Genomic DNA, 24,710 nt, shown 5'->3' on the forward strand with positions numbered 1-24,710 from the left:
ACATTGTTTATGTTAGTTAACATCTATGTTAATTAGTTTGTGCAGGAAGGTATATGCGAGTAGCTGTAGGGGTTGCTTCTAGGTAACACTTAATTTTGTGTACGATCTTCTCCGGGTTCAATACAAGTAAGTTCATCTGACAGCATTTTTGGCATAATGTTGATTACCACAAAAATGTATTTTGACTCGTCCCTCCTTTTCTTTAAAAAAAGGAAAAATCTGGGTTACAGTGAGGCTGTACTGTACAATGGAAGTGAATGGGGCCAATCTGTAAACGTTAAAATACTCACTGTTTCAAAAATATAAAAATAAGATGTAAACAACATGTGTTAACATGATTTAGTGTGATAAGATTGCATACTAACCTGTTCTGTGTAAACTTCATTGCTATGATCATAACGCCGTAAACCCTAAAACAACTGTAAAAATGACGATTTAAACAACTTTACAGCTCAAATAATACATGGGTTTTAGTAGAAAAATTAATGTAAGTGCTTTATAAAATTATAAGATTCACATTTCTCCCTTTAAACCCTCCAAAAATATACCCCATTCACAAAAGGAGAGACAAGTCGAAATAAATGTTTTGTGGAAATCAACATTATGCCACAAATGCTGTCGATTCAGCTTAACTTGTATTGAACCCAGAATATTCCTTATATTTTATGGGATTCTTTTTGATTAACAAAATATGATACATTTCAGAGTTTGAGCCACAAACCAACTAACGTATATTCAGATTACAGGTCAGCCAACAAGGGTTTTACAGTGGTTGATTTAAGGGTTGCCTGTTAAAGGCCAAAGTATACTTCATGTGTCCGCGTTGCTGATCGATCCGCGCATAGTCTGCGTGACATAAATTTCATCATAATCCAGTCAATGCAGCCTGACCGCGCACTGGCTAGATTTTCTTGACTCTCGGACGTGGTCATCATTTGTGTGCATCGTCGGCACATTGACTCTACTAAAAGAGTATCATAAAGAAGTTGTAGTGGGTATGCATCAAACGCGTTCGTATTCGCTTGCGGTCAGAAGAGTATACTAACAAAGGCAACGCAGTCAACCAGGCGCGATCCGATCCGAAACCTGCTAAAGCAAGGCATCCTCAAAGATCTATTCCTACTTGATCTAACTTATAAAAAATTTACTTTCATCAGGTTGATGCAATCAGATGAATAAAAACTATTAATTTAGATGTTACCACGTGAAGCACAGATTTGAACCTTTTTTTACAGTGTGGGGTGAGGGATTTGAACACGGTATTAAACTTAGGCATGTAACTCGTCCTGCATTGTGATACAGACATTGATAATACCTCAAATTGCATGGCTTCTTGAGGAAAAGTGTGCTTTGACATGTCTAAGCAACCATCCAGAATTCCCTAGAAACCACCTAGCATTGTGGCAGCGAGTTGGTACTGGCTAGCACCACCCACATTTTCTTTAAAAAAAATATTTTAACTTGAACCCCCCTCCCAAAAAAAATCATAACAATTTAATTACTTCCTTGATTGTCTAAAGGGGTCTTGACTAAATAATTTTTAACTAAATAAACGGTGTCTGCCTGGCAAGCATGCTGCATACTACAACAGTTACACATAAAAAGTTTGTGAAGAAAGCTCTGTGAAAAAGGGTCTCTTTTGCTGAGTAAAGGCCACATTTCAATGAGCAATCAAACCTGAATAGTTTGGCAGGCATCGGGGAGCCTCTAGTTTCAGTAATGGGAGTGTTCTATTGGCTCTGTGCTTTTACATATTGGTATGCAAATGAATTTGTTCAGGCAGTGGTGTTTCTCAATGCTAGCTGGAATAACCGCTGCAGTGCTTGGTAAAACACACATACTGTATAGTATTTTCCCATAGCAGAGCTTTTATCTGTGCTTTGAACAGAGCCACACAAGGCTGGAGTGTTGAATATGTTGAATCACAGCTTGATCCATGGTAACTTGGCTGTGTACCAGGACGTTGACATTTCCTCTTTATTTTGAATTCTTAGTCATGGGAATAGTGGTTATCTTTGGAAACTTCACACTACAAGAAAAGCACACACATCACACTCCCAATATTACTTTGACCATTTACATTTAAAGCCACTTCTAGGGAAACTAATAGCTCTTTTTAGTGCAGTACAGTTGTTCTAATTCCTCTAATTACTTTTCTGAATAGACTACTTGTTCCTCAGCTTAAGTGCATGAGAACATTCCAGATTTATTTCAGGGTTATTATAGATTAGAGTTTTTATTTCTATTTTATTTTCAATTTGTCCTTTCAATTTAGTTTCTTTTTTCATTAATTTTCACTCTATAATGCACTGTATCTATCCAATATGCCGACAACAGCCAAAATTCAGCGTATTCAAAAAAATCTGACAACACAAGAAAACTTTTACATGAGCATTTACAAGGTTATTCTCTGAGACATCACAACTCACATTGAAAAAAGGCCCCAGCACACTCATGGCAAAGTGCTTCTTCGTTCTTCGCTCAGAGTCAAAAAGAATGTCGAAACAGCTGAGCAACAACATACTGTTTGCGAACATTCAGACACTGGCCATGCTGCTGCAGGAGGCATTTAGAGGTTCATTTAACATGTAAAACATCAACTAATGTGACATAGAAATGTGCTGTTAATGACTTCATGCCTCATTATATGAGTAGAATTCACACAAGATCAGTAAAAGAAGCTGTATTAACTAATCGATGATGATTTAAAGTAATATACAGTATATGCTGTAGATAATGTGTAATTTGTAATGTTTACCTTTTCAAATTCATAGCGCTAATGCGCTAACACACTGTACATACAGCCATAATATGCACTGATTACACTCTTTTATTGTAATTTATGATGACACTGAGACCCTGTTTACACCTGGTATTAAGATGCGTTTTTGGTGATCCGATCACATGTGGTCAGCGTTAAAAACAGGCCTAAACAGGGTGTAAAACGTTTTGTGGTCGGATCACAAAAACCACATACGTATGTGGTCAAAAACATGTGACCGCATCACATTTGAGGCGTAAACGCTAATCTGTCCTGTATGTGTCTCGGCAGCAGCGAAGCACCACCCCTCACCTGTCAATCAACCACTGCGCTAACACAAGAGTTTCAACTTTGTCAGTTACGAGTGGCTTTAAAATGAAATAACCGTCTGATCAGAACATTTTTAAAAGCATATACACACACAAACACGAGAACTTCATGGATTTTCTTCAGTGTGTCTGAAATCAACATGTAGGGACACTTATGAGAAGCATGAACATCTGCTGCTCTGGTTAGTACTGGTAATCCACTAAAATAATGGACAATTCTGCTAGAAATGTTACTTTTGTGCTGAGATTAAATTTCAGGTGCATCTGGGAGAAATAGCATGTTTTTTTGTTTTTTTTGGGGGGGGCGGTTTCTTTATCTTTTCTGACTTTGTTGCACTTTAATGTCATGCTGTAACACACTGACATAATGATTGAAGTATGTCGTCATGAAACAGAGTCCCTCCCCTCAAAATCCGATCACTAGTGGTCACAGGAGATGCATTTAAATGACCAGGTGTAAACAGGGATGTGTCTCTCCTGAACACATGTAATCGGATCACCCGAGACGCATCTTAATACCAGGTGTAAACGGGGTCAAATACTACTGCAAAGTGGGTGTACAAAAGAGTGTTAATGGGTAGAATACAGACAAAAGAATGATGATAGGCGTGTCTTACTTTAGGCAGATGTGTGATTGGCTTTTGGCTGCAGATGGCACATGAGTGAATGGGCACTTAAGAGTATTTGAGTAGATCTGATTCGTTTTGTAGACTAATTAAAAAAAAAAATCACTTGATATGTTCTTGGAAAATTTCTCTAGATGAATGATTGTACAGAAGTAGGTAAGTTTGCAGCAGCTCGCTAATAAATCTACACGTGTTCATGTGGACCGATCTTCACTGACTAAAATTAATATGTGCAAATTTTCATTTTATTTTAGTTAGTTGTTTTTTGTTTTTGTTTTTATTTCATTCCACAAAAATGTTTCTTGTTGTGTTTTTGTTTTATTGTAGTTTTTAATTTATTAATTAATTAATTTGTAGTTTTTATTAGCTATAATAACACTGATTCATTTAATTGTTGCGGTAGCTTGTCTACCTCCATCAGCTCTGGTTTGTTATTTAAGGTTCCTTGTGTTCGTTTTGAGCATAGTTCACTTTGAATAATGAATGGGGGAGACTTGTCTGTGCCACTGCTTTGCTGACTAGGTGGGTTTGGTTGCATTGGCCTGAGATGTAATTCTATTTGGTCTGTAGTTAGACAGCTGTCTGGCAGGCAGAGATGGTTCTTCCAAAATCAGCTGAACATCAGCTGATCCCACCTCCCGCACCCATTACCAGCTTCTTCCTGCTCTGGACACAGCTCCCAAACAGACGAGGAAAGTCTTAAGCAACAATTCCTGTTTCTTATATAGGAGAAAATAACAGCCCTGCTCTGCAGTTAATTTGGCTGAGGTCTCTGGGGCAAGACACCATGCAGATTTTTTCAAGTTAAATGGCTTTTCCAAGGATGCTTCAAGCAGGCTTTTGCAAGTACCCAAAGTCATATCAAGTGCTCTTGATGGGAATTGTGGGAGTAGCTGTGCTTGACACTCATAAATCGGATTTACTGTAGTCTCAGTGCTTGCAACTACGCTGCATGCAAATGTGTCAGTGAGATTGGTGCAGCGCAGTCAGGGTGAGCAGCACGTTATTTATGAAGTTCTAAAGTGTGAATGTGGTGAAGAGTGTGAGGGAGGCTCGGCTATATTCTTGCAGTCTCAGCAAGAGGCAACAGTTGTGTCAGTTTTCGGGCAGTCTGCAACTTCCTTGTTGAATTTTGGGAGGCTCTCACACCTCTCCAATGTTTTTGAAGAACAAGGAGATAGACGAGGTTCCTTCCTTCCTTCTGGATCAATTCAACATGACTGTGAGGAAAAACATAAATGTGAAGAGACAAGTTGACAAGATATGGTACTTTTGCTGTGGCTTTATTCTCTCTCACAAAACATGATTCCTCAGTCGAACTTAAGATGGGTTCATCTTTTGACTTACTGAAACTTCATGCTGAAACCAGCAAATGGTGAATCCCCCAAAGCGTGGCTGAGCAGAATGATGGTACATTCTTTGCAATGGTAGAAGTGTAGAGAATCTGATATACTGTCTGGTATATCCACACCATGATGCACCATAGACATACACCACACTTCTAGCGTAAACTAGTGTGGTTTGTACAGTATAACTGTTTTGTTTTTAAAGCAATATTCTGGGTTCAATTCAAGTTAAGCTCAGACAACAGCATTTGTGACATAATGTTGATAACCACAAAAAATTATTTCAACTTGTCCCTCATTTTCTTAAAAAAAAAAAAAGCAAAAATCAAGGTTGCAGTAAGGCACTTCTGTTAAAACTTGTTTATCATTTGAGTTGTAAAGTTGTTTAAATCTTTGTTTTTAGGTTTTAAGGTTAACTGTGTTGTGTCGTTATGGTAACGAAGTTGTAAAACTGGATTTAACTTTACAAAGAAAAGGTTATAAAGTGATTTTATCACTAAAATTATGTTAACAGGCATATTGTTTATGTCTTGTGGCTGTACTTTTGAAACAGTATTTAAATGCGTACGGATTAGCTCCATTCACCTCCACTGTAAGTGCCTCACTGGGACAGCGAATATTGACGCTGACTGCCACCCCTGGAGTCGCGAGTTCAAATCCAGGGCATGCTGAGTGACTCAAGCCAGGTCTCCTAAGCAACCAAATTGGCCTGGTTGCTAGGGAGGGTAGAGTCACATGGGATAACCTCCTCGTGGTGCCCATAATGTGTGGTTCTTGCTCTCGGTGGAATGCGTGGTGAGTTGTGCATGGATACCGTAGAGAATAGAGTGAAGCGTACACACGCGCTGTGTCTCCGCGGTAACGCGCTTAGCAAGCCACGTGATAAAATGTGCGGATTGCCGGTCTCAGATGCGGAGGCAACTGAGATTCGTCCTCTGCCACCCGGATTGAGGCGAGTCACTACGCCACCACGAGAACTCAGAGTGTATTGGGAATTGGGCATTCCAAATTGAGCAGAAAAGAGGAGAAAAAAAAAAAGAGGGACAAATTGAAATGTATTTTTATGGTAATCAACATAATGCCACATATGCTGTTGTCGGGCTTTACTGGTTGTTTAGATCAGTGTTACTATCAGAAATAATTAATAATTATTTCTGTAGATATTAATTAATATTCAAATTAATTAATTGGATCTAACTCATTAAAACCTCATATGGGACTCCAGTAAATGTAGTGTGCTACATTTAGGAGCAAGTTTGGTTATTAGCAATAATTAATAATTATCAAAGATAATTATTAATTATTAAAATCAATAGAACATTGATGAGAATCAATGTTAGCTTTTTTTAATCCTTTAAAATCAACAATTATCAAAGATAATCGTCAGTTGTTAAAATCGATGAAACATTAATTAAAATTAACACTAGCTTATTGATCATTCAAATTCAACAGTCATCAAAGATAATTATCAATTATCAAAAATCAATAGAATATTAATAAGGATTAACATTGACGGGGCACCACCCTGGAATCAGGGACTAATAACCGAATATTAAAACAGTCTCAATATTAGATTGTTTTCTTAGGAAAATCGACATCCGAAGAATATCGATTTTCAGGGAAAAACAATGAATGAAGGTTTGAATCCGAGCACTGACATCCCGTCAGCATGACACAGGCGTATGCAAAACAAACCAAAACACTTCTCTTTGTAATATAAACAAAAGTTTATTTATGCAGTAATATCAATTAATAATTAATACAATGCAGTCAATAAACTTCTGACTTACAACTACAAACTAAACAGTGATATGATTAGATATGGAAATAAAAATAATCCTAGAACACATAAGGTGTGTGTGTGTGACAGTGTGTGTGTGACAATGTGTGTGTGTGTGTGTGTGTGTGTGTGTGTCAGTGTGGTTAGTGAGAGAGAGAGAGATGATTAAGTGACAGCCCGAAAGCTGATTTCGCGATAGCTGGAGAGAAAGCAGCTGTGCTTATCACTCAGAGAAGCGGTTTTACGAGCGGGGCTCGTAAAAGTCCTGCGTTATTTGACTCTAATGGATGAACTCAGTTTCTGTCTCACCCGCGATGGCGAAAATGCACAACAATCCAATTTGGTTGGACCACAATACAGCAAAACAAATTTGTGATAATTAATACCGTGAGTATTAATAATGAGCGGACATGACGGTCCGTAAACTGTACAAGCAAAAACCTTGAAACACAAGAATAACACGCTATAATATTCTATCTCTGCCCAGACAGCGGGCGGTACGGCTGTTGATTGTCAGCGGGCGGTACGGCTGTTGATTCTCGGCGGGCTGGCGGAGAACTCAGAAATGTCGACTTGATTGAAGATGGAAGAGAAATTTTTAATCTCTTCACTTCTGCTGGCAAACGGATGAAGATGCAAATTGCTCGGCGGTCTCCTTCGGATCCGTTAGAGTGTTTGGTTGAACACAGAGTAATCTCAACTCGTCCAGCGAGATGGAGATTGTATGGCTACAGTTTCAAGTCGGACATTACTTCCTTATGCCACGAGGTTGCACCGGAGAGCAGCAAAAAGCTACGTCCGTATTCGGTGAATTAAGTCGCTGGAAGCAAAATCTTTAAGCATTTCAGAATTATTTGAACTCCTGATGATGTCATGTTTGAGGGACGTTCTGTTGTGTGCCTCATCCAATAGGAGTTGAGAGCTCGATCCTGTAGTGAGCAAGGCTTCCTGGATTTGTAGTCTGTTTTGGACTCCCTTTGTTTCATTTTGGCGCGATTTTTATCAGTAAAATTTACGACATGGAATGTGTGGGGGCTGAGTTAGGTTTTACGACTGTTAGGCCTGCCTTTATCTTCTATCTGAATACATGAGGCCCAACACTGTCGATTGAGTATTAAACCTGGAATATTTCTTTAAGTCCATGTTATCAAAACTTTACAACTTGGTTATGCATTATAGAACACATTTTAAGGTTAAATTCCCAGCAAAAAATAGCCATATTGTGATACTCTTACCATGATATAAAACTACTCTTAATGTGATATAAAATTTTTGATCATACTGCCCACCACCACCCCAAAGAGTATTGCTAAAACCTCATATTTACAGTTATGAAAAATGACATCAAATATTTATGTTTTTTTGTGTTTTTTAGGAAAAGGATGTTTTGGCAGCAGTGACATTCTTAAAATCCATTGTGAACTGAAACATGGGCAGAGACGCCTACAGCTGAACTAACAGGAAATGAAGCTGACGCATCTCAGACTTTTTTCCTTTGTCGTATTGAGCATTGTGAAACGATGTGTCTGTCTCCTCTTGAAGTGTGTTCCACCTAGTTTCTTTCACTAAGTGCTCTGACTAGCTGTGGCCTTGTGCTTTTGGTTTACAAATTACAGACTGGACAGAAAAAACAAGCACAAAATGGACGATCCATGATCCTTCTTAGACGCCATTTTCTATTGTAAAGCAAATTGACATAGACCATAAAACCACAACCCATTTGGCCAGAACAGTCAAGCCAGAAGTCAACTCCTGCTGTTAAGGTATTTCCTTGAAATCATATGCTGAGCTTTTCCTCTGGAAAATCCACCCAAACTTTAATCTGCCCTAACCATGATTTTAAGAAGAAAACTGTACTTATGCGCTCTGTTAGGAGCTATTTTGTTTTTAATGATAGCTGCTCACACCATTCAGAAGACCAGTGTTGTGCCAATTGCAATAATACCCACTCAAAGCACTGTCAGGATACAGACGAAGAACCAGACACAGTCCCAACCTGTTACGGAGCCAAGGCGAGGTCATTTCTGTAGCTGTCCATCTTGTGTAGCAGACACAGGTGTGTCTGAGTGGTTTGACCAACGCTACAATCACAACCAGCAACCTTACCTCACCGGCAAGGAAAATGACATAGATCCGCTCTCTCTAAAGTGGTGGCTGGTAAGTGCCAGAATGCAAGCATGTCATCTATGGTCTATGTTGTTGTAAAAGATCGTTTGCATACTGTATAATCAGCCGCATGGTGTTTTCAGGCAGTTAAAGGAAAAGCATGCAAATGCAAAGTGAAGAAATGGTAATGTTAAGTGAACAGGGTGTGGCCAGCCACTGACACATCCAAACTTTCAACCTCAAGTTTCTGTTAAAGCTGATGTTTGTAATTTTTTTCTGTTAAATTTCTTTCTCATATCCCAGCTTAATATGCAGAGACAACTGTAACTAAACTATTTTTAGATTGATTTCACCTAAAAGCATGGGTGGCGCTAGGGCTAGACTACCTCGAATGTTTTCCGTAAAGCCCACAATGTTTTTTTATCATCTTGTAGTGGTGTCAGAAGTACCAGTGCTAAGGTGTCTAGTTCATACTAAAGCAGGCGCCCCACTAGCAGACTCCAAACAACTCGATTTTGCCCGAGGGTGTCACACAAGCAGACTGTTTTGCAGAGATCTCGCTCTCTTCAGTCTGAGGTATGACACACTTGCTAATACAAAATGGTGAAGTGGTGACAAACATACCAACTCACCGCAACTCTCTCTCTCTGATATCTTGTCATGTGGAGCCCGCTGAAATAGCAAAATGAATACCGCATGAGCATAAACAATTGTAATAGAGTGATTTTGGATGTTTTCAGACCTTTAGCACAGAATCTTTATTGCTAGGTATGCTTACACATACAAGGAATTTGTCTTAGTGACAGGAGCTTCCAGTGCACAACAATACAATACAGCAACAAGACAGAGATAATAAGAAAAAAGAATAAAAAATAAATAAATATGTAAATAGATTATGAGTAAAAATTGGATAAGGGAATGTAATGGCAGAAGAGGTGATATGTTGGATGAATATAAATAGACTAAGCTGTGTATTGCACATAATAAGACAATACATATATATATATATACAGGTGCATCTCAATAAATTAGAATGTCGTGGAAAAGTTCATTTATTTCAGTAATTCAACTCAAATTGTGAAACTCGTGTATTAAATAAATTCAGTGCACACAGACTGAAGTAGTTTAAGTCTTTGGTTCTTTTAATTGTGATGATTTTGGCTCACATTTAACAAAAACCCACCAATTCACTATCTCAAAAAATTAGAATACATCATAAGACCAATAAAAAAAAACATTTTTAGTGAATTGTTGGCCTTCTGGAAAGTATGTTCATTTACTGTATATGTACTCAATACTTGGTAGGGGCTCCTTTTGCTTTAATTACTGCCTCAATTCGGCGTGGCATGGAGGTGATCAGTTTGTGGCACTGCTGAGGTGGTATGGAAGCCCAGGTTTCTTTGACAGTGGCCTTCAGCTCATCTGCATTTTTTGGTCTCTTGTTTCTCATTTTCCTCTTGACAATACCCCATAGATTCTCTATGGGGTTCAGGTCTGGTGAGTTTGCTGGCCAGTCAAGCACACCAACACCATGGTCATTTAACCAACTTTTGGTGCTTTTGGCAGTGTGGGCAGGTGCCAAATCCTGCTGGAAAATGAAATCAGCATCTTTAAAAAGCTGGTCAGCAGAAGGAAGCATGAAGTGCTCCAAAATTTCTTGGTAAACGGGTGCAGTGACTTTGGTTTTCAAAAACCACAATGGACCAACACCAGCAGATGACATTGCAGCCCAAATCATCACAGACTGTGGAAACTTAACACTGGACTTCCAGCAACTTGGGCTATGAGCTTCTCCACCCTTCCTCCAGACTCTAGGACCTTGGTTTCCAAATGAAATACAAAACTTGCTCTCATCTGAAAAGAGGACTTTGGACCACTGGGCAACAGTCCAGTTCTTCTTCTCCTTAGCCCAGGTAAGATGCCTCTGACGTTGTCTGTGGTTCAGGAGTGGCTTAACAAGAGGAATACGACAACTGTAGCCAAATTCCTTGACACGTCTGTGTGTGGTGGCTCTTGATGCCTTGACCCCAGCCTCAGTCCATTCCTTGTGAAGTTCACCCAAATTCTTGAATCGATTTTGCTTGACAATCATAAGGCTGCGGTTCTCTCGGTTGGTTGTGCATCTTTTTCTTCCACACTTTTTCCTTCCACTCAACTTTCTGTTAACATGCTTGGATACAGCACTCTGTGAACAGCCAGCTTCTTTGGCAATGAATGTTTGTGGCTTACCCTCCTTGTGAAGGGTGTCAGTGATTGTCTTCTGGACAACTGTCAGATCAGCAGTCTTCCCCATGATTGTGTAGCCTAGTGAACCAAACTGAGAGACCATTTTGAAGGCTCAGGAAACCTTTGCAGGTGTTTTGAGTTGATTAGCTGATTGGCATGTCACCATATTCTAATTTTTTGAGATAGTGAATTGGTGGGTTTTTGTTAAATGTGAGCCAAAATCATCACAATTAAAAGAACCAAAGACTTAAACTACTTCAGTCTGTGTGCATTGAATTTATTTAATACACGAGTTTCACAATTTGAGTTGAATTACTGAAATAAATGAACTTTTCCACGACATTCTAATTTATTGAGATGCACCTGTATATACATATATACGTAGTGCAAATACAAATATGTTATATACAGTGCAATGGAATGTAATGGCAGATGAGGTGATATGTTGGATGAATATAAATAGACTAAGCTGTGTATTGCACATAATTATTGCTCAATGGGGCAGTTTTAACTGTTCATGTGATGGATAGCCTGAGGAAAAAAACTGTTCCTCTGCCTGACGGTTCTGGTGCTCAGAGCTCTGTAGCGTTGGCCAGAAGGTAACAGTTCAAAAAGGTAGTGGGCACGGTGAGTGGGGTCCAGAGTGATTTTTCCAGCCCTTTTCCTCACTCTGGAAGTGTACAGTTCTTGAAGGCAGGACAGGGGGCAACCAATAATCCTCTCAGCAGTTCAAACTGTTCTCTGTAGTCTTCTGATATCCGATTTCATAGCTGCACCAAACCAGACAGTTACTGAAGTGCAGAGGACAGACTCAATGACAGCTGAGTAGAACTGTATCAGCAGCGCCTGTGGCAGGTTGAACTTCCTCAGCTGGTGAAGGAAGTACAACCTCTGCTGGGCCTTTTTCACAATGGAGTCAATGTGGGTCTCCCACTTCAGGTCCTGTGAGATGGTAGAGCCCAGGAACCTGAATGACTCCACTGCTGCCACAGTGCTGTTTAGAATGGTGAGCATGAGAATGGTGATTACTATATTTAAATAATGTATTTTAATATCAAGTAGTATATTCAAGTTAATGATACCTGCTTTCTACAATATCTATAACACCAAATACAGACTCAATTCAGTACACATGCATTTGGGAGCTGCTTTCCAGCACTCATGTACAGTGTGTGCGCACATGCAAGTAGAGCACTCGCAACGCTTTAAACATTCCTGTCTTGGTGAGATACTGGAAACTGTGTTGAGTTGGTCCATTCAGATGCAGTAAATACCAAATATTTAGATATATAACCCTGAAAGCAGAGCAGTATACTGTATACAGTTGTGCTTGAGGAATTTGCAAACCTTAAGTCATGAGCCAAGACATTTGTATTTTTTGCAAAACTCTTTTAAGACAAAATGCCATAAACAGTCTATTTACAGTCTGCTGTGTTTTAAATCTAACTTAAAACACCTGACGGATCAATAATAGGCTTCCAAACTATCAATTGTACACTATGTGCATCGAACTATGGAAAGCTGAAAGGGATAATATAGTGTTTTTGTCATATTTCATCAAAGTATGGCCCCAAATATGTTCACAGAGGTCTGGGCTAATGCTGCATTCCATTCATGTTGGATGTGAGATGTTCCTACTTGATATCTCTAATCTCAGCATTTAAGGCTCTGGGTTACTGACCAGAAGGTTGGGGGTTCAAGCCCCAGCACCGCCAAATGCCACTGTTGGGCCCCTGAGCAAGGCCCTTGACCCTATCTGCGCCATATCATGGCTGACCCCGCGCTCTGACCCCAGCTTACCTGGAATATGCGAAAAAAAAATAATTTCATTGTATATGTGTATAATGTGTGACAATAAATAAATAAATAAAGGCTTCTTCTTCATCACTTGTGCAATACCATCCCAACAGTGAAGCATGGTGGTAGCATCATGCTGTGGGGGTGTTTTTCAGCAGCAGGGACTGGGGGACTGGTCAGGTTTAAAAGAAAGATGAATGCAGTAAAATACAGAGATATTCTTAATGAAAACCTGGTCCAGAGCACTCAGGACCTCAGACTGGGCCGAAGGTTCACCTTCCAAGAGGATAATGAGCACACAGCCAAGACAATGTAAGAGTGGCTTGGGGACAACTCTGTGAATGTCCTTGATTAACCCAGCCAGAGTCTGGAATTGAACCCAATCGAACATCTCTGGAGAGACCTGATAATGGCTGTTGACGGTCCCCATCCAACCTGAAAGAGCTTGAGAGGATCTGCAGAGAATAATGGTAGAAAATCCCCAAATCCAGGTGTGCAAAGCTTGTCGCATTATACCCTAAAAGACTTGAGGGTGTAATCGCTACCAAAGGTGCTTCAACTAAGTACTGAGTTAAGGGTCTTAATATACTGTCAGTATATGTATTATAGACTAAAGTATAGTCTTGCAGTATACTGACACCTGACAATATGCGTAAAACTTTTCAAGATTTGTTCCTAGCATTGTTTGCTAGTCACTACACAGCCTAAAGCCTCTCTAAGACAGAGACTGAATAGCTTTCAAGATTCTCAGGCATGCCTCTACAGTAGTATCCTCATAACTGCAGATATCATTTCCCTTGTCTGGCACACGGACATACCAGGAAAGACAATTTACTTCTATCATGTGCCTGCCAAACTTCATTAAAACCCACAGTGGTGGATCCTCCAAGCTGCAGTCATTATATGGTTTTCTCAAACAAAAAAGTAATTCTCCCAAGGGAACACAGGAGCAAATAGGCCAACAGTCTGAATGCACCACCCTTCGGCATGTGTTTCAGTAAGGTTTAATTTAGCCTAATTAAAGGCTTTCAGCTTTTGCATGACACTAAGAGTGCACCCAGATAAGCCTGACTTTGGTATGCCTAAGGCATCTTGAGTTTCCATCCACATGGTTCATAAAAACAATGGGCAGTAATTTTAAGGCATAGACAGTGTGCTATAACACAGGAATAAGATAAACCCAAAGCCAGGCAAACAAATAGTGGGAAAATGTCTTCACTTGAAATGTCTTCAGATGTATATTCTCTATTAAAGCTGATTTGATAGTATTCAAATGTTTGCATTTTACTGTAGATTTTAGGTTTTAACAATTATATTGTTTTGCATAGTCTTTGCAGTCATCTGACGGGACTATCAAGGATGTCACCCAGAAGATGTTTAAGATCATCTCTCCCCCACCTGTGGATGAGACTCCTCGGCAAAACCAGTGCCAGAAATGTGCAGTTGTTGGAAACTCTGGGAATCTGTTGAAGTCCAAATATGGAGCCTTGATAGATTCCCATACAACTGTTTTTCGGTTTGTTCCCTCTTGTGATTACCAAGATTTTTAGCCCTTTTTATGACCAATCACAGTTCCACTTTAGTTTCTCAGGTTCTGTTTTAGACCTTTAGTTTAAAAGTATGCAAGAGTGAAACCTAGACAATGTGTGTTGTAGCTTTTTTGCACAATAGTTCACCCAAAAATATTTTGTCATCATTTACTTACCCTCATTTGTTCCAAACCTGAATGACTTTCTTCTGCGTAACACAAAATGATTTTTTTAATGAATATTCCTGTCTGTCTTGTCAATATAATGGTAGCTCATAGCGACTCACTATAAAGCTTAAAAAGGACCCAAAAGTAAAATAAAAGTTGTCCATGCTACACATGCATCATATTCTGTAGGCGCAGTCACATTTACCTGTTGAAGATGGCATGGGAGGATGTTGAGCGTGTTTGAAATGAGCAAAAAATAACTGTTTCTTTTTTAATGTTGCACTTTATTTTCTGGGAGAGTGAGGTTAAAAAGAAACTCGTTGCTAAAATGATATCCCCATGGTATACAGAGGTCACTGCCAAACCAAGCAATTTGCCTATCAATGATCACCAAACTTTAACTCCACGTGAAATCCTCAAGGGAAATTCTTCGCATCTGGATGTTTATCGCGCAAAATTCACAATCACGCAGATTCCTATTGAGATGACTGTATTTTTGCCCACGGAATTTCGCCTTGTGGAGGTAAATGTGACCGCCTTGAGTCTTCAGAAGACATCCGATAGGTTTTGATGTAAAACAACTAAAAGTAATTTTTCATTTTAATCTTGACATTCATCGCGCATTTATGAGTGCATGAGAGAAGCTTGTTCACAGTGGCTCGCTTGTTCATGCATTGTTTTTAGTGCTCGATAACACAAGTTCTCGTGTGAACATGCAAGCAACTGTGAATAAGCTTCTCTCTGAAATTTTTGGGTGAACTGTTCCTTTAAGTTAAATTATTTTTGTAATTTTCAAAACAAGTACATGTTTTGCTTTTTATTGATGTAATAATTGTAGGAGTTTACTTTTTACTAATGTATTTCAACTGGAACTTCCCACAGAATGAATAAAGCCATAACTATTGGTTATGAGGTTGATGTGGGTAACAGGACCACACACCACTTCATGTACCCAGAGAGCGCAACCGATCTCGGCCCTGCAGTCCATCTTATCCTTCTTCCTTTCAAACTGCGAGACTTGCAGTGGTTGACCAGTGCCCTTTCCACGGGAGAGATCAAAATGTACGTCTTTGCCAAAACTTTTCAGAAAATGCATTGTTTGGTAGGCCCTTGTTTTTTTAATGTATTTTTTTAATTTATGGAGCCCTTTAGAGGACAGGGAGGGATTTTTTTCTTCTGAAATAGTTTTGTGTACCCTCGCATTCATTTTACACGTTCACTCACAATACGTTTTGCGTCCCCTCGCAATAAAATACCCATAGTTTTATTATAAAAATATATAGACTCAAGGGCGTAGATTTGGCTTGAATATGGGGGGGGGGGGGGTTGCAGCGTGAAGCATCTACATGTTTCCATTGATCATGGTATAAATATTGGGGGGGGGTACCTCCCCCAATCCCCCCTGGAAACTACACCCCTGTGTAGACTATAGTAATCATATTTTTTGGTGGAAACCATGGTTTTGATAAATTAACCATGGTTTTATTATGGTAACATTGTAGTTACCATGATTGTAGTAAGCATGGTTAATCTTGTGGTTACTATGGTTTTACTACAAATACCATGGTTATACTATGGTTACTTTAGTAAAATCATGGCTAATTTTCATTAGGATTAACCATGGCTTTACTACAGTAACAATAGTTGAATTATGGTATTTGTAGTAAAACCATAGTAACCACAAAAGTATGATTTTTATTACCATAGTTTTTGTTTTCCTGTATTATTACTAGGTTGTCACTACGAATATCATGGTCCTCTAAGGGGCTCAGTAGTTATCAGAGACAGCAATCTGAAAAGATTACGATTTTGCAAACGCTCTTGTGCTAAAATAATTTGTGTATCTCAAACAGGACGTACATGAGAGTAAAAAATCGTGTACAAGCTGATAAAGACAAGGTGAGTGTAAATTATGGCTTTAATTAAAGATGGTAAATCCATAAACAGGTCAGTCTGTTAAGCCTTATTCCTTTTCTTGTGTTTGCATTCCAGGTGATAGTTGTAAATCCAGCCTTCTTTAAGTACACACATGACAGGTGGACAGAGCATCATGGAAGATACCCGTCCACTGGGATAGTAGCTATTATATTTGCTCTGCACCTCTGTGACGAGGTATGTACTTTTATAGACAGCCTAGTGAAATATTTGGTAAATCCATGTAGATTCAATAATTTAGTGTGACATTGTCACAAGTCGACTTTCTTAGTGCTTTTTTAAAGACCCCATGAAATCATAATTTGAGTTTTTTGCCTTTTAGTCTATGTCTGTTAGCGTTTAAGCCATCAATATGCTTGTGTTCTCCTAAAGGCGGGCAAAAGTAACTTTTGGAGGTGAAACACATTTAAAATTTATAGTCTTTCTCTTCTGGGAAAATGGACCAAATGTATGGATGACTCATCTTGCACTCGTTTATTTTGTCCAATCAAATGCTCTCAACATTAAGAATGTCCCTCCCCTTAATGCCACCAACTTCTGACCAGCAGTATTGTGCAACAGTATTAAAAGTAAAAATCGGCGAATAGGCTAATTGATTTTTAACGACAACTTACAAACCTTAAAAATGATAAAAACAGCAAACTCCTAGGTTCTTAATTGAAGGTTTAAGCCATCAGTCTGTTATTTTAACTTTTTAAAAGTCATCACTACCCTTCATTCAGCAGAGAATGGTCCACCAATCTGAGAACTGCAGCCAACAAAGCTCACCCAAAGAGCTCTGCAATGGCCACCCACTCCCATGACTCACTTTGAATGACACAGTCTTCCAACCCTGTCAAATGACTTATATTGATATAAGTATATTTTCATACAAGTATATATTGATTCTATGCTTCAGCTTTAAATTAAAAGTTTAAAATTTTTCTATCTATTTAGATATGACTAAGTCGTTAGCAATGCTTCATTGGTTTGTAGTTCTTTCCCTCACGAAAAACGTTAAGTAAGGAGTCTTGTACCTTTGCCTTTTTGTCTGGTTTTCAAATATTTTTTTTGCATCTGATCAAAGTTTGTGAAATTGTGATTCACCACAGAGCTGGTTGGTTTGGTTCTTAGAACTTTTATGAAGGATCTATTTAAATTCTTTTGAAAAAATGATGGTAAAAACACGGAGACAAGATGGCTGAAAAAGATGGCAGGCACTGTTGTGCTCTATAGCACGTAAACTGGCTAAAACTAAAGGCTATTGGCTATTTAAAAAAGGGACGAGCCCTTGGATCTGTCCCGCCCCAAAGTCCTGTTTCAATGTGAAATATGTCAACACAGGGGTCTTTAAATATGTGTTGGAAAGTTTCCTTTTCAAATGCCAATCATAACGGTGTTTAATCCCACCAGGTTTCAGTGTTTGGATATGGGGTGGACCAGCAAGGAAACTGGCACCACTACTGGGAGAAAAACAGATATGCTGGTGCGTTTCGCAAGACAGGCGTCCACAACGCAGATTTCGAGGCTGAGATAATCCAAAGGCTCAGCAAAGAGGGCAAAATTAAACTGTACAGATGAGCCTATAATAGTGGCCTTTATTGACTAAGTAGTACTGAAAGCCATAAAAATGTTGGGCCAGGACATGCAGCAGCTGTATGCAAGCCAAAGAGAAGCAGATCTTTGATCCACCCTACCATTAATTGACCACTGTGAACTGCACTGAACCAAACCCACAGACATCAAGCTGTATTCTCAAGACCAAATGAACTCCTCCTGTCCTCTAACAGCATTTTCTTGCTATGTCAAGTCATTTTTATTTGTATTGAAGACTTAAAGTGATCATTGTGTAGTTTGATTAAATATGATTATAAATTGTGTATAAAAATTGAATAATTAAATAATAATTGCATTTAGAACCCCTGTGAGCAAACTGTAGGTGACTGTGGCAAGGAACACAAAATTCCATAAGATGTTGGTTAATGGAGAAAAATAATCTTGGGAGAAACCAGGCTCACTGTGGGGGTCAGTTCCCCTCTGGCTAACATCATGAATATAATGCCAATATTAGTTATTTATGTGCAGTGCAGGTCATGGTTTAAGATTAGTAAACTAAGTAAGTGTTAAGGTCCAGTGTTTAAAAAAATATTTTTTTATGAACTGTAAGATTAATGACTAATGTCTTTGAAGTTCATCCTGGATAAACTGCAGAAGGTCACATAGATGCATTGTCCTTTGTTAGTTGGCTGATGAAGGCTTTTGTTGGCAGGTAAATAATAGTCTGTGTATTCCATTTCAAGAGTGTAGTCCATCAATAGACAAAGGTGATGCAGGCAGAGATCAGTGAGGTGCATCGCAGTTCAACCGGCAGGCCATTTCAGTGAAGTTCGGTGGGGTCCATCCAAAGTCCAAGGTTCAGGCAGTGGCATATGAATTATCCAATCTCTTACAGTTGGAGTTGGCATCAGTTCATCCTCTGAAGTCCATCGTAAAAGACTGAAGTGATCCTCGGGATATGAATGGAAACAAATAGACATGGAAACAAACAGAGTAATATTAGCGTAAATGTCATTCAATTTTATGCAGAGTTATAGATCATGATAGATGTTTTTGGTTCCGGCAGACCTAACTAAAGCAGCCTAATTGTGAGTTGATGGATAAATTAGGTGTATGCCTGGTTAAATAGATGATTCTTTAGTCTAGACTTAAACTGAGTGAGTGTGTCTGCATCCTGAACAGTGTTAGGGAGACTATTCCATAGCTTAGGAGCCAAATAGGAAAAGGATCTACCTCCTTTTGTGGATTTTGATATTCTAGGAATTTTAACAAGCCAGAATTTTGTGATCATAATGAACGTGATGGAATATAGCATGTCAGAAGGTCACTTAAGTACTGTGGAGCTAGATCATTCAAAGCTTTGTATGAAGTTAACAGAATTTTTAAATTAATACAAAATTTAACAGGTAGCCAATGTAATGACAATAAAATGGGGCTAATATGATCATATTTCTTGGCACTCTGGTAGCTGCATTTTGAACCAATTGAAGTTTATTTATTGAACTTGCTGGACATCCTCCCAGTAATGTATTGCAATAATCTAGTCTTGAGGTCATGAATGCATGAATTCATTTTTCGGCATCAGCAACAGAGAGCATGTATCGTAACTTAGCAATATTTCTGAGGTGAAAGAATGCTGTTCTACAAACATGGGAAATTTGATTTTCAAAGGACAGATTGGTATTATAACACACAAGTTCTTCGTTGTAGAAGACGACGTAACAGTACATCCAGCGAGAGTCAAATTATATTTTAGAGGCTAATTTTTAGAGGTTTTTGGTCCAATAAGAGGTTTTTGGGCCAATAATTATTACCTCTGTTTTGTCGAAATTGAGTAGAAGGACATTTTTTGATTTCATTGATACACTCTGCTGATTTGGAGAATTGTGAATTTTTGTTGTGTTTAGAAGAAATATAAAGTTGGGAATCGTCTGCATAACAGTGGAAACTTATTCCATGATTCCTGATTATATCTCCCAGGGGAAGCATGTATAAGGAGAAAAGCAGAGGCCCTAAAACTGATCCCTGTGGCACTTCATACTTAACTTTTGTTTGATTTGACAGTTCCTTGTTTATGCATACAAAGTGGGAGCGGTCTGATAAATAGGACCTAAACCATGCTAATGCAAGTCCACTAATGGCAACATAATTCTCCAGCCTATTCAAGATAATGTCTTGATCTATCGTGTCGAAGGCAGCACTAAGATCTAAAAGCACTAGAAGAGAAATGCAGCTGTGATCAGATGATAAGAGCAAGTCATTTGTAACTCTGATAAGTGCAGTCTCTGTACTGTGATTGGGCCTAAATCCTGACTGAAATTGTTCATATATACCATTTCTCTGTAGAAATGAACACAGTTGGGAGGACACTACCTTTTGTAGTATTTTCAACATAAATGGTAGATTTGAAATCAGTCTGTAATTAGCCAATTCTCCAGGATCAAGCTGTGGCTTCTTAATAAGTGGTTTGATAACTACCATTTTAACGTTTCTTGGGACATGTGGATAGTGAGGAGTTAATAATATTAAGAAAGGTTCTGAGATTACAGGGAATACCTCTTTTAAGAGCTTAGTTGGTATTGGATCTAACATACACGTTGTGGCTTTTGATGTTTTGATAAGTTTTCTTAGCTCTTCATGACCTATGACAGCAAAAGATTGAAGTTGCTCGTGAGGAAAATTATGAGACACTGTTTTCTGAGGTGCTGTGACGATTGCATAGTTCCAATTTTATTTCTGATTATTTAAATTTTATCAGTAAATAAATTCATGAAGTCATAACTATTGTGCTGCAACTGAATATCTGGTTCAGTTGATGCTTTATTCCGAACAAATTTAGCCACAGTACTGAATAAACACCTAGGATTGTTGTGGTAATTTTCTATGAGTTTGCTCAAATAAGCTGACCTGACCTGACAGTTTTTAGTGCCTGTTCTATGCACCACGAAATACCTCTAATTTTGTATTCTTCCACTTGCACTCCATTTTCTGAGCTGCTCTCTTGAGAGCATGAGTGTGATCATTGTACCATGGTGCAAGGCTTTTTTCTTGAATTTTCTTTAATCGGAGGGGGTTTCACTATCAAGAGTGCTAGAGAAGACTGTATTTATATTTTATGTTATTACATCAAGTTCTTCTAGACTTTTTGGCTTACTGAGTATATGAGACAATTCTGGAAGATTATTAGTGAAGCTATTTTTAGTGGTCGAAAGAATAGTTCTACCTGAATGACAGCATGGTGTAGATTGAGTGTAGATTGAGTCCATATGCTATGTGCCTGAACTAAAACCACATTATGGTGTGGATGCCTTCCTCCCCAACCGGGCATTGAACATTGAAGGAAGCAAACACTAAGCAGATCAGCTTGATCTATTTTTAAGTCAACATGAAACAACAGTTTTGTCTTCTGTAAAGTGAGAGAAAAAGTAAGGTGGGACTTCATTTTATCCATTGGTAATTTGATTAGATTGTGAAAAGTGGGTGACCCATACCAGAATTGAAAATAAGAGGGCTTGGTGATTTCAGCTGCAAAGGAAATTATTTTTTAGAGGCAGGGCAAGACCCGTTTTAAGACCAGGAACATGCATTAAGAAAGTAAATAGGGTAAATTTTGATTTCATGCACTGTAAAAAAATAAACTGCATTTCATCCAGATTATTGGGGGCTTTTGAGTTGCTGATACTATGAAATGTGAATTACTTTGCATCTACATAAAAACACATGTTAGACCAACAATATTCCCCCAAATGTTGTCCCAACTAGCCTAACAGAGTTATTTGAACAAACAATTTCATATTGAACAATGTTGATAATTTGTGATTTCCCAGCATGTGTAACGGTAGTCAGCTGGTACGTGATAGCTGTACAGTGTGTAAACCTCACTCTCCTGGCCTTAAGAGGCATGCTAGTGACCGAGGCTAAAGCCATGGCTTTTCTAGCCTCCTTGCTAGCACGTCCAACTCCCATGCCGGCGATCACCGGTTCAAATCCTGTGGGTCAAGTAGGACTGGTGACACATGCATTGCAACATGAATCATTTATGCGGTTAGTGTTTAGCCTTATTTTTTGCTGTTTGTTGAATATTTTTGGTGTTGTTGTTTTTTGTTGCCACTGTTAGTAAGTTGTTGTGTGGTGATGTAAGGAGCTAGTCTTTTAACTTAATGAGGTTTGTTGATTGTCACCATTACTGCGGTTTACTAACATTTAATTAAAATGGAAAGTTGCAATACATTTACTACATCGATTTTTGAAGGACCATTGTCACCTTCAAGTTCTGTCCTCCTATTAATACATACTGGCATTGAAATCACTCAGTGCACCCAAAAAACATGCTGGAAGATGTATTTTTGTTGTATAGGACTGTGATACTGATTTGTGTTTGATTTACACATTCTAGATTTCACATTTTAATACACATTCTTCATTGCAGTGGAGACTTTTTTATGGGAGCATTATTAGTGTATGTGATATGTGTTTAATATGTACCTTTAGACCAAAGCTGTCCCTAGAGTGAGGCATCTGGTCTTTGTGGCCTTGAAATGACCCAGTGGCACTCGCCCAACAACAGACTTTGTTGTAATTTATAGTTTTGAATATAGCAAATGCTGCATTTTCATACATCTTTGATTTACTGTAATTTCTTTCATTCTATGGCCCTGAATTATGATTGATCTCTGTATTTTTATAGTTGAAATTACTGGTGGTAAATGTTCTGTGTTTTTTTTCCCTTTTCTATCTAAGTTTGTATTATTGTAAACTTTTATAAGGACTGTGACAAGGCTAAAATTTGAGCTGTAATTTTGATGATGTTTGTTGCTATAGTGTTAGAGTACATGTGCAGAGCTGTGGTTTGCTCAGTCATTTTATGTCCTTGAATGTATTTTGGCTTCGCATGTATTGCTTCTTTTCAATCAATGGCGTTCATAGTGTTTTTAGGGATTTTGCATTGAGAGGTGAGATAATCAGACAATACAAAAATACTATGAAAGTATCAACACTAAAGAATCATCACTTTAGTGTGAAAATCCGGTCATGAATATGAAAGAAAAAACTGACATGGAGGTGTTTTAATTCTCTATTTAGAAACAGAACCAAAGCATAAACAATAAAAATTTAATAATTACATTTAAAAGTCATAGATTAGCGTATCCAGGACATTATTCAAAATAAAAAATGTTTGATATTTGTTGCATAAATAAAAAATACAGAAAAACATGATTTTAATTGATATACAATATCTCACAATACTTAAATGTGCATTAAAGCTCATCACAAACCTTTTTATAAAAATAAAAAAAACAATGCAAAAGCTAAAACATCACATTTTCAACTATGAAAACATGAAGGTATGTATATGGTCCTCTAATGCAAGTAGAAAAATAGATCACCACTTAAAATGGACTTACTTGGATTTTTTATTTAGGAGTCCAGAACACTGAGCAATAACGTTCAACTAAAGTTGTGGCCAAATGACTTTAGTATTGTTTTGTTTACATCTTACAAACTCAACATGTGACCGTAGTTTTCATATTCCCTGGACTTCATATGATTTGAGAAATTCTGCCTTCTGACACAACAAACTGAGTAGTTATCTGTTCTTTAAGCACTTTAAGAAAGGTAAAGTATACATTTTCAATGTCCAGCTGAATGTTTATCCCATTGTAATGGCCAAATTGTGTGGCATGCACATCTTTGTAAGCTTCTATGTTCATGGTGCTTTGTGAGAACCTGTGGTCTGTCTTCAATAAACCACTTTCTTCACATTCATTTAAACATTATTTCATCATGATTCTGAAATAAGAGAAACAACAAACCATAAAACGAGTGAATCTCATGATAACACATATAACATGTCCATGTCCTATTGTATCCCAAAAATCAAAAGAAACAACAAATTATTATTTTGCATAAAGAAAATGAAGGCTTCTTTTGGGGCCATTAAGATTTTTGCCATTTGCCATTGACTTTCAACATTACTTTCATGATAATTACTTTACTTTCATATTTTCCCCTCCAAATTCTCATCACTATATTGTGAAAACAATCTCAATTATTGCTGTAAGTTATTATAAAATGTGAAATGACTGGGTGTACTGTAATGTAATTACATATATACATATACACTACCGTTCAAAAGTTTAGGGTCACTTACTCATTCTTAATTTTTTTTTCTTCACATTTTAGAATAATAGTAAAGTCATCACAACTATGGAATAATAGAAATGGAAATATGGGAATTAAGTTGTGATAAATCAAAACTATGTTATATTTTAGCATCTTCAAAGTAGTCACCCTTTGCCTAGAATTTGCAGACATGTACTCTTGACATTTTCTCAACCAACTTCTTGTGGTATCACCCTGGGATGCTTTTAAAACAGTATTGAAGGAGTTCCTATCGATATGCTGGGCACTTATTGACTGCTTTTCTTAATTATTCAGTCCAAATCATCCATTAAAAAAAAAAAAAAAAATTTAATAACATTTTAGTTTTGTAATTAAATAAATTCATATGTTGGCAAAATTATATTTTTGTCTACAAAACTAATTTCAAACATTTAAGCATACGCCTTCAG

General features: G+C 38.0%; 2 protein-coding genes across 5 annotated transcripts in view; one reads left to right on the forward strand and one right to left on the reverse strand.

Annotated features, from left to right (window-relative positions):
* LOC127427602 (CMP-N-acetylneuraminate-beta-galactosamide-alpha-2,3-sialyltransferase 2-like) overlaps positions 1-23,898 on the forward strand; it is a 28,698-nt gene extending 4,800 nt beyond the window's left edge. The window contains exons 2-8 of one of the 2 annotated variants that reach the window (XM_051675278.1): positions 8,218-8,605; positions 8,716-8,999; positions 14,300-14,487; positions 15,550-15,729; positions 16,521-16,566; positions 16,660-16,779; positions 17,995-23,898. In XM_051675278.1, the coding sequence (XP_051531238.1) occupies positions 8,733-8,999; positions 14,300-14,487; positions 15,550-15,729; positions 16,521-16,566; positions 16,660-16,779; positions 17,995-18,162 (969 nt within the window). In that variant the 5' untranslated portion in view covers positions 8,218-8,605; positions 8,716-8,732 and the 3' untranslated portion in view covers positions 18,163-23,898. Of the gene's footprint in view, positions 1-8,217; positions 9,000-14,299; positions 14,488-15,549; positions 15,730-16,520; positions 16,567-16,659; positions 16,780-17,994 lie in introns of both variants that reach the window. The other variant, XM_051675277.1, reaches the window with a different exon arrangement.
* LOC127427571 (arf-GAP with SH3 domain, ANK repeat and PH domain-containing protein 2-like) overlaps positions 23,200-24,710 on the reverse strand; it is a 59,539-nt gene continuing 58,028 nt past the window's right edge. For all 3 annotated transcript variants that reach the window (XM_051675228.1, XM_051675227.1, XM_051675229.1), the window contains exon 28: positions 23,200-23,928. In XM_051675228.1, coding sequence (XP_051531188.1) covers positions 23,902-23,928 — 27 coding nt within the window. In that variant the 3' untranslated portion in view covers positions 23,200-23,901. The remainder of the gene's footprint in view (positions 23,929-24,710) is intronic.

This window comes from Myxocyprinus asiaticus, chromosome 37, assembly GCF_019703515.2.
Source record: "Myxocyprinus asiaticus isolate MX2 ecotype Aquarium Trade chromosome 37, UBuf_Myxa_2, whole genome shotgun sequence".
NCBI lineage: Eukaryota > Metazoa > Chordata > Actinopteri > Cypriniformes > Catostomidae > Myxocyprinus > Myxocyprinus asiaticus.